At 32.7% G+C, this 16,050-nt stretch overlaps 1 protein-coding gene across 20 annotated transcripts in view; it reads right to left on the bottom strand.

Moving 5' to 3' along the window:
• LOC145260330 (echinoderm microtubule-associated protein-like 2) overlaps positions 1–16,050 on the bottom strand; it is a 488,936-nt gene that overhangs the window by 87,431 nt on the left and 385,455 nt on the right. For all 20 annotated transcript variants that reach the window (XM_080118228.1, XM_080118235.1, XM_080118233.1 and 17 more), the window contains 2 exons: positions 13,619–13,768; positions 11,018–11,090 (listed from right to left, as the gene is read on the bottom strand). In XM_080118228.1, the coding sequence (XP_079974354.1) occupies positions 11,018–11,090; positions 13,619–13,768 (223 nt within the window). The remainder of the gene's footprint in view (positions 1–11,017; positions 11,091–13,618; positions 13,769–16,050) is intronic.

Here is a 16,050-nt window from a genome sequence, read left to right as displayed (position 1 = left end):
CTTTTTAATAAATACAAAAACGGTTGTAAATTTGTTCAATTATCCTAGCCAGATGCTAAACCTCGACTAGCTCCTATTTGATAAAGCCCTTTCAAGTTGAAATAAATTTATGAGATTAAGCTAAATTTGTGTTGTGTTCTTTGAACTTTTAGATATGTTCTGCTACACATCGATTTTTTTTTTTTTTATAAGATTTCTTACAGAAATTGCTTTATTCTTTATGGATTAACACACACACTATATAATTACACACACAAATATTATAGATTAGACACAGAAATATTTGGTAAAGTCAAGTAGCCCACCCCAAGAAAAGTGTTTTGATCTCAATGGGATGAACTTTTTCCACTAATCAAATCTTACCTTCATTCTTTTTGTTAAAAATCCATCAGCATTTGGTGATTTTTATATTTTAGTAGTGACCACAAGGAAACAACTGTTCTAATTGTACAGAATTGAGCCAGGATAATTGAGAGAACTATTTTTTGTTTGCTTGTTCAATATTTTCTTAAAATAGTTAAATTTTAACTTTAGTTTTTATTGTGAAATAAAAAGTTTACATGAAAGACAAATGAAAAAAAAAAAAAAAATGGTGTATCAAGCAACAGTGTGAAAGAAGGGGAGCAAAAATGAGATTCAGAGAAATTGTCAAGAATTTAAACACCATGATGAAACTGATAACCTTGGATGTGAAAAGATGAGGAAAAAAACTTCAAACCCAAAAGGATATTTCCACCTTTCTTTATTGGGTTTTAAATATGTTGCTTAGAAAGTGTTAAATGTTTATCTGAATAGATATTTACATAAAAATGTAGAAAATGCAAATAACATGTATAAAACATTTTGCAAGTGTCTAAATGTTTCTTGCCAATAGTGACCTACAAAAACCACCTATGGAATCGTTAAAATTCACAAGCCTTTCTGCAACCCAACCATATTTGGTACAAATTGCTGAGTCCAATGAAAGTCTCCTTACTAGATGTTCATATCTCTATAGGCTTTTGTAAATTTTATTATACCTTCTACAAATCCACACAACAAACAACTTACTATTTCCTATAGTAACATCAGAAATCTTGTCAGTTCATTTGACTCATCAATTCGCTGTTTTTTGATACCTCATCATAATACAGCTTCCTATTCTTTCCAGGAACTGCAAACTTGTGAAACTTTCTTCCTGCTGACCGTTTTCCTAGCCTTGGATTTTTCAACACTAAAGTCCCGATGCATCTCCTGTATTTGCGATAATCATCTTTTGTTTTTGTTAGTTCCTTACATCAAGTAACTTGTCATAACATGACTCATGACTTGTTTGGAAGGATTTCCATTTAGAAAAAATTAAATTTCAGTTTATGCCTGACTTCTCCACCAAGTTAAAGTCATGGACGTTCAACAGCCTTTGTTCTTTCGTTGTTCAATGATCCATGCTCCAAATGCGAATTTTTCCATATTTTTTAATTTTTTTTTTTGGACTAGCAGTTCAGCCCGACTTTGCTCAAGCCCTATGTACTGTTCATAACTTTATATGCATTTGCATATATTAAAAAGTTTTACTCATGTTCAGGTAACCTACGTCTAAAATTTCAAGTGTTTAGGCCCAAAATTAGCAGAGTTTGGTAGAGTCGGCAAAGGTCAACTTTTTCAAATTTGACTTCTTGCCAGTCAAATTTTCGCCCAAAAACTGATTAAAAAGCTTGCTGCATGTCTGAATACCCTTTATGTAAAATTTCAAATGTTTAGACCCAAAATTGGCTGAATAGTTTGCTGGAGACCACAAAGGTAAAATCTTTTGAACTTTGACCCCTTAGCAACCAAATTTTCAGAAAAAAAAAAAAAAAAAAAAAACGACTAAAAAGCTTCCCTATGCCTGAATACACTATGGTTACGACTATGATGGTCCTCTTGTTCAAGAATAGTATGGAAATTGTTTAGACAGACACCATCTTTGAAATGGCTCCACAGATTAAAATCTGAGGGGGCAATGGTGGACGGATTTTGGTTTGATGTGAAGGCCATTCAAGATCACGCTTACTGATTAGAAAATCGCCAAAGTGCATATCATATCATTGAAAAGCAACTGAAGAAAAACTGTTGATATTCTTGATTGAATTTCGGTGAACAAGTCATGTATTCACCAAAGTTCATTCATACTAAATGCAGTTGGATTTCAGAAAGAATTGTGAATTTTATTCACGGTTCAGGGGTGGGGAGTTCATCTTGTATATATTTTAAATGATTAGACTTTGGTAATCAGATAATTAAATTTGTCCAATAACTTTTTTTTCACTATAGAGTCACCGATTATCAATAACAGAAAGCCATTCAAGGATAAGTTAATGAGTGTCAGATAAGACAACATTGTAATGATCGATGGTGTGAATTGAGTAGAAATTAATTATTTAAGAGGAAAGCTCAATAAGAACCTGTTTTAGGTTTGATTTGAAAACTATATTATAGTCAGCTGGGAAGCAGTTCTGTGCTATTATGTTCCATAGACGAGCAGTTCTAGAAAAAAAAAAAACTCTTCATGAAATTTTCGTTTAGTTTTAGGCACAGATTAAGAGTAAGGGAAATTGCTGATAGTGGCTGTAGCTAGGCAAGTGTTTGCTGTGAATGTTTTACAGAAAGTGAGGGGGGGATCAGCAAGTTTAATCAAGCATCTGCATGAAAATAACAGCAAAAATAGACTCCTGTCTCTTCTGGGAGAAATAGGTAACAGGGAGAAGAAAAGGATATAATCTATCAGATTTCAAAGTTAGTTTTATACCCTGTCCAGGGTAGAGAGGGTACCCTGAGCAGATCCTCCCTAGATGTGGCAACTCCATCTTATAACTTAAAATATTTGCTTTTGGCTTACATATTTTTGGGGTGGGGGAATTGGTCTTATACTTTTGCTAGCTATTAAACATTTATTGGACTGATGGATATATATATTTTTTAAATAGACATCCATTAAGAGCTGACATATTGCAACAACAAATTTGTTAATTATTTTAAAGCAATAATTGAATATATATATATATATATATATATATATATTACAAATAATCAGGTGAAATAGAACCAAATATTCAAATCTTTGCAATTGAGGAAATATCCGTTTGAATTCAAAGATGTGAGAAAATGCAGCCGAAAATTGGGAAAGGAAAAAAGATGGAGAGAAAGAGATCCCCAGTAATAAAAAAATGTGCAAACAAACCTAGAGAATTTGGTGGAAATGAAAAGATATATATATATATATATATATATATATATATATATATATATCACACTTTTTTTATAGCCAGAAACAACTTTTATGAAATAAAGAAAAAAAAGTCTTTCAAATTTTTATTATTTTGATTGCTATTCTTATTTTGCTTATTTTCACAAGAATGCAAAAAAATAAAAACTACTAAGAGAAAAATAAAGGGATTATTTTTAAAACTGTATTTTTTTAGTTTGATCGGAAGTATCAAAAACTTTTGCCATCTTGGTTATATTCAACAATAAGCCCATATTTACTGATTTATATACGAGATTGACTTTGAAAAATGTACAAAGATTTCTAAAACCGAAACGTTTGTTCATTTGTTTTTGTTCATACGTCACGTCACTTTAATATCTCTCATATTACTAACAACCTTCTTATAGGCCTACATACTTGTTTACCAACAATGCTTCAAGCAAACTACCTTTCCCTAATATATTTTAAACACTGGTAACATCGTTTATATCAAAATTAAATTTATACCGATTCAGAAAAAACTCCAATGAATTTCAAATCCAAATAGATGAATATTTTAATGTTTTAAATTCAATAAATTGGCAAATAATTAACTACGATCATGTTAATGTGAATATTAAAAGGGGGGAGAGGGGGAGGAATTATGTACAGGGATAATCATCCTAAGATAAATGGCCACAATATGTCCAGCGACATTTTGAAGTTTTTGGATCGCTGTGCATGACTGACAGCCTGTTCCACAGCCTAACAACTCAAACCATAAAAAAAATTTCAGGTACAGTTTCTGCAAGTGTCACAACACACAGTCGCTGTATTTGATGTGAAAAGGTGATGAGGTTGTGGGTAGCCACCTATGCTCTAGCAGCTAAAAGTCCATTTAATTGTAGGATTTTGTATGGTAACAGTGGATCAACCATGTCACCAGTCTCTGAACTTTGATTCCATTCAATAATCATAAACTATAACATCTTGCACACAAGTCTCTTTGTTATTTTTTCTTCTGTAGCACATTAGTTTTTATAGCATATTATTCTTATGTAAAATTAAGGGACTTATTTTGCCATCTAATTTACATAAGTGTTTGTAGTTGAATCAAAAAATGAAATGCAAGAGAAACACAAACAGTTAAGAGCTGTTGTTATAATTATAACTTACAGCTAACTAGAACAATTTAAAAAGAATTTTCAAAACATAACTCAATTCCAAAACTAAGGTATGCTTTAACATGTGTAATTAAAGTATATAGGAAAAAAAAATCTTGAGGAAACAAACATTACTCATCTATAGAATAATAAAATAGACATTAAAGTACAACCTTCATAAACGAAACTTTTTTTTTTTTAAGAATTAACATTCCGACACTATTTAGGATTTCCACTTTTATAAAATCTGTGTTTTCCCCACCTATTAAATTTTTAGCACTTTTCCTTAAATCCCTTGTTAGTCCCATGGCGCCTTTTCTTGCACCAATTTTGCTAAAGTGCGAATAATTCTTAGTTGGCAACTTATTTTTTTTCCCTCCTCCCAGTACTCTTCTGACTCAGTGAGGGTATAGCCCACATGGTATGACACAGTTGTATCTCAGTTTTCCTTGGAGGTTAATCAGATTGAAAGGTAATGTTTATGTAATGAACTCCCATTCATTTTTCTAGATATTTCAATTTATGGAAACATTTTGTGTTCATCATAGATATTTAAAAAAATAGCAAACTGGTGTATCTTGTGGGTATTTTTTTAATAATCTAAGATTTGGAAAATTTTTCCTTAGTTTTATAATTTATTTTATTGTATTATTTTATATTGATATCAACATGTTACAAGTGATTCAAACTGTTCAACAGGGACTGTAGATATATCCTGAACCAGTAGGATAATTATATTTTACAAAATAATAACAGTATAAACATTTTTGTATTAGGGTGTATTAACACACTATGGGGCTAACCATGTTTGGAACACCCAGGTGACTAACGCAGAGTTAAAGGAAACATTTAATTCAGGTGGTGGTCCGGGGTGATGGTCAATTTCACATTTTTTCTAAGCTAATATAATATCTTGATTTTTTCTTAGTTTCATAATTTATTTTATTGTATTATTTTATATTAATATCAACAAGCTACAAGTGATTCAAACTGTTCAACAGGGACTGTAGATATATCCTCAACCAGTAGGAGAACTATATTTTACAAAATAACACTATAAACATTTTTGTATTAGAGTGTATAAACACCTCATGGGACGAACCATGTTTGGAATACCTAGGTGACTAATATAGGGTTAAACATTTAAAACGTTTGTTTTAATGATTCACATTAATTATTGACTGTTAGATACATTCTTCTCTGATGAAGATTCAAAGAAATTTCCTAGAAAATGAAAAATGCTGCTCTTGGTTTTATTATATTTTTTAACTAAAATTTAATTTTTCAATTTATCTAGCAATTTAATTTGAATTAACTTTTCACAGAATATCCAATCATGCATGCAGCGTTTATAATCATTTTCTATTGTCATATCTCGTATCGCAACAAGACGTTTTGTGAATGACTTCCATTTTCTCATATTTATTGCTATTTTGCTAAAAAGGACTGCTAGGACTTAATTACTCCCCTCTGTATCTTAGGTGGCCTTGGGTCATCGACATTAATGTATAATACACTTTGGAGTGTTTCTGATGGCAGGCAATGTGGACGTAGCAGTTAAGATGATGTATGATGCACTTTTTTTATGGAAGCCTCAAGAGTGACTAACAATGTTCTTCATCTGATGCACTGCAGAATCATGCCATTTTGATGTTTCGGCATCAATCATGTCTTTCAGTCATACAAGAGTACAGGTTGGACATGTACATTGTATGATACTGCTCTTGAATATTTAATGGATAGTTTTATTTTGTAAAATTGTCGACAGCTGCCTGAAGACTCAAGTGGTTGACATGCAGTCTTATAGATAGGTTAGTTTGCCCACTGCACATGATTAGACACAGCTATAAAACAATGTTTACCCACAGCATGATCTCTAGGCTCTGTAGACGAGAATAAGGATTTATTTTAATCTTAAAACATAACTTTGATATAGTGTAATATGAAGAAAATATTTTAATTTTCAAACCATATTAGGAAAATTCCAAAATATAAAAGCCACTCAAAACAATTTTAAATACATCGCATTTGATTTAATGTCCGTTCTCCATGCTGTGTTTGACAGATTTTAAAAACTAATTAACCTACCTCAGGCCAGGTTTTTTTTTGTGTGCGCTTTTCCTTGCAAAAGAAACCTATTCTACCTCTACTGACACAGCAATGTTTAGTTATTCTTTCAATGTCATTAAACTAATGAAGTTTTTAATATTCAAAGTCAACTTCCTAATCAAATGGAGTGGGATTTGAATGATCACACACACATGCACACACAAAAGAAAAACCCTTGTTCCATAAAAAAAAATAAAAACACTTAACACAACCAGAATGGACTTCAGAAATGATAGAGAAACACAACAAATCACATTTTATAAAAGCAGATGTGTATGACTGAAAAAGCGACACAAGAAAGAATCCCAGAGCAACAAGTTCCAAGATAATTTTGGACAAATTATCGAGAGAGAGAGAAAAAAAAAAATATTTCATACTATATCCCAGTTAGAAACTTTCTTCAATTGAATTCCTTTCTTTGGGGTTGGCTTAAGGATGACACGCCCTTGTTTATTTTTAGCGTTAGAGCATTTCATTTTCTTCTCTTCCTAAACAAGTGACATTTTCGTTTATTAGGCAAGAACAAACAAAAGACATGAAACTTATACAAACCACTTCTGAAAGGTAAAGATCAAACAAAGATTGAAATAATAACAATTCAAGGAATTTTCAAATATCTGAAAGAATTTCCATTATTCATATTTGGACAAGTCTAAATTGTACACAACAGATTCTTAACCAAGATTCGCCAGAACCCAAAGTTCTGCCACAACAAATGAGATCAGTTAATACACTTTTCACTTATTTAATTCACATATATAATATTACTAAACATGCAGAAATTATTTGTTCATTCTGGTTAAAATTATATTAAACAATACATACTGTGTAGAGGTTTTATATGATTTTGTGGTGCTTTTACATAAGAGCGAAATTTGAAAAATCAAAATATTGTATTCTAAGTAAAACTAATGGTATCTACTTGTCATGTTGCAATGATGAACACATCCAAAAATAATGAAAAATGATTAGGTAGAAAATTAATGAAAATAGTTTTCGAAGACAATTAGCAAAAATTAGGTTTTGCTAAAAAAAAACAAAAAAAAAAAAAACAGGAGTGTGTGAATTCTAAAAAGGGAGGTAATTATTTTCTGAAAACTTTGAAAATAAGCCAAATTAGCAAAACTTAATTTTCACTAACTGCTCTTGTAAACTACTTTGATTAATTTTTTCATCTTGTTTTTCATAATTTTTGGATATGTTTATTACTTTAACATGACAATTAAGTAGATAGACATTGGTTTTACTTGAAATTCAATATTTCGATTTTCAAAATTTGTTATAAAAATGGAGAAACATTGATATTGCTTAATTATATTCTTATTTGAGATTCTTTTTGTGTGAATGAAAATTCTGATGAAGTATTGTAAATAATGAATAGGAGTTTAATTTAACATTACCGAAGCTTCTTTAAATTATCTATTTTTGCTTCAACAAATTATTTAAAAATATCTACTAAAATATTTAGCATGTGAACTATGAAGAAAATAAAATGAGAAAGATGTATTTATGTTTTTGGCAGGTGTTTTTTTGAGACATTTTTAAAGGTTCTCCAAGAATAAAAAGGTTTAGAAACACTGGTATAGAGAGTCCGGTTTTAGGCTCTCAGAGAATGCCTAATTTCAACCAGAGGGCACAACAGTTGTATAAAAAAAAAAAAAAAAAAAAAAAAAAAAGTCCAAATATGAATATTGCAAATAATTCTTCATCTAAAACCTTTTTCTTTTTTTACTTTTGAAAAACGTTTAGGAATGCATAATTGGGAAAATTAAATTTTGTTAATTTATTGGATAAAAAATTACTTAAAAAAATTTTTTTTTTTTTTTTTTTTTTAATTTGGTTAGGGTGAATTTTGAATGAGAGTATCAATCACTCCAAAGAAAACTGCTTATATTTTGGGAACAAGAGAGGTGTGGAAAATAAATTGTTACTTAATTGTTTTTTTTGTTTTTTAATTATAGTAAGAATGCAACATACAATGAAGTGTGTAGGTGGGTGTGTGTGTGTTTATAAAAATGATATGTGTAGTAATTTGGATGTTTTAATTCTAGACATATCAAATTAGTGTTGCATTTGTCCAGAGTTTGCATAGAATTTGATTCTGCCACCATGCTAATGTATAACAATGTGAAAAATGTTTTTTGGTGTGCATGTTCAGGGCTGAGGAAAGAAAATAAAAAGAATTTCTACTTAATTGAAAAATGTTTTTAGCATAGTGGAAGGTGTGAAAGAAGAAAAAAATGAAAGCAAATAATCTGCTGCTTAATTAAACATATTTCTGTTGAGTTAATTAATCAGAATTTAACAAAACAAAAACAATGTCTGGTAAAAAAAATATATGATCTACGTACATACTTTCACTCAATTTTCTTTATATTTTTGTAAATCTAGTTGACTTCATTTTGTAATTATTTCTGAAAATCAAATATTTGTCAATCAGTCTCCAATCATATTTCTCAGTTGTTCCATAAAGTGGCCAATAATATAGGGCGTTAAGGGGGTCTTTACACTCGTACCCGACATTCATGAACAGCAAAAACTGCATTATACATTTCATTTCTAAAAATTACAAAAAGTTAAATAAAAACCACGATATGGTATCCAGAGCTTAAAACAGGAGTATACAGGAATCCGCATTTCCTCCTGGACAACACCAGGGGATATTTTTTGAATAAATGATGAATCTTGTGTGTATTTGTATTGATTTGATGCAATTGTGGATGGTTTCGATTTTGTCAAGTTTGATCAGAATAATATCACAATTAGAGACAGATGTGGTAAAAAAAAAAAGTTCAAAACGTTTTTTTCAACATAATTTTAGAGTAGTAGAAAATTCCATTAGAAGTTGAAAGATTAGAGTTTGCCTATGTTGTTGCAGAATATGATGTGATTGGAAGAAATAGGTAACAGAGAAACAAAACTCAATTTGATGTCATGTGACCAGACGCAGTTTTTCAAGAGTTGCTACCTCTACAGGGGTGGGATTGAAAATTACTCTGCAGCAAGATTAAAATATTAAAAGTGGTGTCTTTCCACATAATGCTAGAGTAATGGAAAATTTCATTAGAAGCTACCTGACTAGAGTTCTGATCAAGTTGCAGGATATGACGTGATGAGAGGAAGTATGCGATAGAGAATGGATATAGATTATGCTTTTGAGTGTATTACATCTAAGTGACCAGATGTATTTTTTATGGTCACTCTTATGGAGGGAGATGAGAAATTATAATCTTGATATACACTGTTGTAAATTCCTGAAAAAGTAAAAAAAAAAAAAAAAAAATGGGGGTTTCATTTTTTTCTTTTTAAATTCCTACCATTATCCTACCAGCTGATAAAAAAAAAAAAGCTAAGCGAAATAATTAACAAAATAAGTTGTGAACAAAACATGGTTTAAGACAAGATGCTGACCAAACATATTTTCTTCTGATTTGTGATGAAAGAACATGACGTGCTATGTTACAGTTCATTCATGTTTCCCAGTCTTGAGATTATAGAGAATCCCTGTAAAGGTTTTTGCACATGTAACTGAAGCAAGGGTTGAGCAATTCTCAACCACACCTCTCCTGAATTGGCATCATTTGATTCCAGGAAGATTAGAAGCAGGTGTATAAAATAATGTTACAGTGACAAAGAGAAATCCAGAACTGAAAACAATGTCAAGATAAGCAAAGAGCACATACAGCACCTGGTACTATTCTTGTCTTGAAGCGGCATTCATCCCGGATCAGTTAAGCCTGTTCCTACCAAGGAATTCACAGCATCTCGCACGATAGCTGACCAAGTCTGACAATACATCGCTAACACTGACATTATCAACAGCCAGTCAGAGTTCGAACACTAACCATCATAGATTGTCAGACCAAGAATTAGTTCAATATCTTGCTCAACTGTTCTGAGCCATGTTTTAAGCTGGCCGCCGCATTCCTTCTCCCTACCTCGAGGAGGAACCAAATTGATAGCCTCATTTACAGTGAAGGCGTCTTGTGAGAAGAGCTTACTGGAGTGAGGTGATGTGGCAATGTGCTCAAACCACCATGTTCGGCAGGAAGTGTTGTCAAGACACATGCAGGATGCAACACAGACAGAAATAAAAAATCTCCAGTCTGCAAAATGAGCAATTTAGTACGGACCAGACTCAACTTAGCTGGGCTAATGGGAACTGGTGTATCAACAGGATTATGCTGTATATTACAGTAATATTAATTAACAGAATTATTAGAATTAGCTCCATGCATTTTGTTTCAAACAAGTTGACCAACTATAACGCTTTTAATCTATTATTGTTTAGAGTTTATTCAGTGTTAAGTTCATTATGAAAAATTGAATTAGATAATGAAATTAATTTAGCTGTGTGGAGTAAACATTTTATCAGCTATATAAAGTTTTGATAACTAAAAATTATGATTTCTTTTTTAGAGGTTATAAATTGTTCCTTACTATTATTAAGGAGTACATCTACGTCAGGAGTACATCTGCACACAAAAAAATACACAGAAAGTAATAAAATAATATGAAGAATAGTTCATGGATAACCTACCCTTCCTTCTTTCTTGTCATGGCCAGCAACTTGCCCAGTGGCTATCCTAATTTTATCAGGATGGACAGTTAGGCTGAAAATATGCAAACAAAATATAAAATGAATATAAATAAACAAAAATTTTTTTAAATTGGATTTTTACATTTGGTTGTTTGGTTTTATGGTTATTTCAGGTTATTTTATCTAAAATCCAGTAATTTTGGAACAATAAGTGTTTTGTAAAAGAACATTTTTTGTGTATTTGATTTTGCAAAGGAAAAATAAAAAACACAAACTAAGATCAATTTTTGTTGGTTAGGATTGGTTGGTTGGTTGCTTTTGTTTTACGGCATATCAACCTTTTTCGGGTTATTTAATGCTGAATCTAGTTATTTTGAGGAACGATTTTTAATGGAGTATATATTTTTTTTTAAGTCAGATTCTATCTAACTCATAGTTGGGACCCTAACACGTACTACCACTCTGGGTCAGAGTGGACCTGGGAGCAATGGCAGTTAAAGGGTGGCTCATCACTCCCCAAGGCCCGCAAGGTGAGGCCTCACCATCGGATATAGTTTTAGGTCATATCCAGGACCTGTTGGTTAGGAAGCCAGTATATTCAGACAGCCCAATCTGGTAGCACTATATGTCCTAACAGGTAATACTACTCTAAGCCAAAGTGGATCTGGGAGCAATGGGAAAACTCCTCATTCTCCACAGGCCCCAAATGGGGCCCTTGCTAATTAAGGTCATACGTAGGACCAAGCTTTTTAGAAAACCGAGAATAAAACTAGAATAGACTGATCAGTGTAAAATCCAAGTGTAGGATGAGCCAGTAAGAATTAAAAAATTGAATTTGACCCCCAATTTATTAAGACAGCTGAAGATCGTAAAGAGCACGACACCATGGTTATGTCATCTACATAAGATGACGAGGCATTTCATAGTCATATGTACTTTATCTCCCTTCATAAACATTTACAAAAATGAGATCGTTTGATCAGCAAATGCTGATGAGGAGCTACTATCCGGGACTATATCTAAAGGTACACTATGTTGGGAGTTGAGCAGTGAGATGTCTGTCCACATTATATTTGAACCTTTGTATCAAATCTGAAAAGCATCAACATAAAAAAAAAAAAAAAAAATTTAATCGCTCATCACCGAAAAGAGTAACCTAACTTGAAGTAGCCAGGAGGGGGAAGGGAAGTGGGATGGAGAGGGGGTGGAGGGGGGGGGATAGATAGATTCATAAGAGTAGTAGTTGAGGGGCAAAAATCAGAAGCTCACAATATTAATGCCGGTGTCCCTCAGGGATCCATCCTGGGCCCAACTCTTTTCCTGATCTACATTAATGATCTTCCAAATCATATCCTTACATCATTTGTAGACATTTATGCTGACGACACTACCATTTATGGTACCACATCTAAGACAGTAAACGAGCAAGTTCTCTCCAATTCTCTCTCCTCTGATCTTGAGCACGTAGTACAATGGGGAAAGGAGTGGCTGGTTACTTTTAATGCATCTAAAACCAAGCTTCTCTCTTTACATCATCAACATTCTAATCCACATTTGTCATCAATTGAAATGAATGGCTCTCGTCTTCAGGAGGCCTCAAGTTTTGACAAGCTTCTGGGCTTGACCATTACTCCTGATCTTAAATGGAACACGTATATCAAATCTGTTGCCAAGGCCGCTGGAAAAATGGTGGGATCTTTCTATCGATCCAGTAGATATCTCACTGCTGATGCTATTCTCTATCTATATAAGAGCCAGGTACGTCCAAGGATGGAATACTGTTGCCACATCTGGGCAGGAGCTGCTAGAAAGAACTTGTCCTGCCTTGATAGAGTTCAAAATAGACTTCGTAGCCTCGTAGGAGATGTCCTTTTCTCCTCCTTGCAACCTCTATCTCACAGAAGAGATGTTGCGAGTTTGTCTCTGATGTATCGTTATTTTCATGGAAAGTGTTCAACTGAGCTTCAATCTATGGTCCCCCCTCGCCAAACTTTCACAAGAAACACTCGTCTAGCTGTAAACACTATCAATAATTTCCCCCACTCTTTATCTGTGCCTAAACCTAAACGTAGATTCCATGAACAAAGCTTCTTTCTTAGAACTGCACGCCTGTGGAATTGTCTTCCGTTTTCCTGCTTTCCGGCTGACTACAATATGGTTTTGTTCAAGTCTAAAGTAAATAAGTTCTTGATGAGCCGTTCCATATAAGTTATTAAATTTACCAAATTTTCATTACTAATGATTACTATATTGACCAACTTCTACTGTACACTCTTTAACCCTTATCCTTGAGTGGCCTCTGGGCCTTGATAATGTGGTGATGCCTTTGTAAAAAAAAAAAAAAAAAAAAAAAAAAGAGGGGGTGAGAGGGGGGGGTCTGCTATTAATGACACAAGTGAAAGAATTGTATGGTTATAAAAAACATTAAATTTTGTCCATATCTAAGATCCATCAATATAATGTTGCCAAAAAAAGTAAATTCATTTCAAAATGGTAAAGTCAGAAATTTTTACATCATTTTGTTTTAAAAACACGATTGAAAGTGTCATCATCACCGGCTGAAAAGATGCTTAAAGAAATCAATTAAAACAATGTACGCACCATTTGACATCATCTGTATGCCCCAGATAATGACGCTGCATCTGTTCTTCTACGTTGTATAAAACTACAGTGGCTGCTACAAAATAAACAATCTCTCCAGTTGGCAAATAATGCAAATTGGAACGACAGTCACGACCTCGATAGCCATAACTGAAGGCATTTGGTTAAGGAAAAGAAAAAAAAATGAATATAAACGTGAATGATCACAGCAACTTTTTGACAGAGGTACAAAGTATTAGGGCTCCAAGGGAAGCAGTCGTTAACAGATCCCCCCTCACTCTCTGATTCTATGAGGGGGGAAAAAAAGCAGGACGGGGGGGGGGTGCACATTTCTGGCACTTTTGAATTATCTGTCACCAATATCTTTAATTTTTTCAAAAATACGAGATGCCTTAAATAATTTTCCAGATTTTTTTCATATGGGCACTTTTGTTGATTAGTCCCCTTCGAAGTAATCTCCTCCGGCTGCAATGCACTTTTACCGTTCCAACAACTTCTGGAAGGCCCCATGGAAGTCCTCTTCTATGAGCGTGTCAATGACCCTCGTCACAGCCTATTTCATCTCAATTGTCTCATAACAGCCTCTAAGGTTTTCCTTGAGCTTAGGTAATAACAAAAAGTCACAGGGAGCAAGGTCCGGAGTATAGGGAGGGTGAGGAACTGTCTTGATGCCCATCTTGGTCAAATGACAAGGATAGACCATCCTTGGGACAAACTGTGCAAATCTTTCACATCTTCAGTTCCTTGCGAATAATTGTGTGTACAGTTCCCACACTGACATCAAACTTTGCAATTATTATCTCTATAGACACACGGCAGTCCTTACCCATGAAATTCTTTATTTGGCCAATCAACTCCGATATTCTGACTTCCTCACTCCTCCCACACCATCATCCTTCAAACTTCTTGCCTTCTTTGAATCTCTTATGCCATTCAAAAAAGGATGCTTGATTCATGCAAGATGGTTCAAAAGCAATTTGAAGCATTTTTTCCAAGTTGAAAACTAAATTTTATTGCATATAGTTTTTCTAAAATGTCCACATGTCCAGATTGTATTTTTAAAATTCACCAGCTGACGCAATCAGGCTTTAGTAGGGTGTATTCCAATTCCTGCTGTAGCTGTTCATTTGAACCTGAACTCATAACTATTAGTCATCTCATAAGATGTATAGCAATATCATACTGAATTTTCAAAGAGTCTACGACAAAAAAGTCTAGAAACTTATTATAGTCACCTAATATGTGCTATGTCACTATTTTCACAAAGCAAAGAGAAACTTGCTAGCTAAGGAAGAATGATAACTTGCTCTCATAATTTTATGGTCAAGAGATATGTTTATAAATTTGATTATCATTCTTTCTTAGCTAGCCTCTTGACAAATTTGAATAGCAACTATACTTTCACAAACTAATTTTTGTTTCAATATTTAACGTGTATGTAACTTGGCACAACAAAATAATATATATATATATATATATATATATATATATATATAAGTGTATTAGAAGGACGTCAGCAACGTAGAATACCTGGATGTTTAAGTGATGTCTGAATAAAAGAAAAACAAGTGACGGTTATATAAAACAACTGATTTACATATGCAAAGGTTTTTGAAAAATAAATAGATGCACAAAGATTCATAAACTTAAGACATTTACTCGTCCATATACCACTTCAACACTGGTATTCTACATTGTTTACAGCCTTTTTATACAATTACATATGTTTATCAGCAATGCTTCAAGCAAACTACCTTTCCTTTGGAATATATATGTTGTTTGTGAACAATGTTAAAAGCTATTTCATTGTATATAATTTGTGACTGAAATAGGAATTAACCCCTAATAATTTGAAGAAAATTTTTTTTTCTTATTCCAGCTGTGTAAATTAAAAAAAAATGAAAAGGCCAGCATTTTTTTTTTATTATTTAATATTAGGCGGGTGAGGAGAAATGTTAACATGATTTATCTATAAGGTGAAAAAAAAAAAAAATTTTTTTAAACCAATAAAATTAAATTTTCTGTTTAAATTGTAATTTTTATTTAAGACTAATCATTTCAAGAAAAAAATGTTGAGCTCTTAATATTTGTTCTATAGTAAGAGGATGGTCTTATGACAACAGAACCGATACAACACTACTCACCCCCATGAAAAAAACATTCCAATCAAATCAAGCTCCCCACCCCATTTATTTAAAGTGCATAGGCACAATTTTTTATAGTTCTTTTGGCTATTAAAAAAATTTCCACCAACTTTGGGTTATCTTAAATAGGATGGTACTCCATATAAATGTGGTACTGTGGTGACGAGATGATTCTAGCTAAGAGTAGGATAGATATTTTCATAACTTTAGACCAAGGATCAACAACATCGATTTTCTCCACAATTTTGATGGCCTTGTGACTTATTTGTTTATGAGGGGCGTGCAATA

This window comes from Euprymna scolopes, chromosome 36 (genome assembly GCF_053919585.1).
Source record: "Euprymna scolopes isolate OS-2025 chromosome 36, ASM5391958v1, whole genome shotgun sequence".
Classification (NCBI taxonomy): Eukaryota; Metazoa; Mollusca; class Cephalopoda; order Sepiida; family Sepiolidae; genus Euprymna; species Euprymna scolopes.
Note: the sequence above shows the minus strand (reverse complement) of the source record. Positions and strands in the feature narration are given on the sequence as shown.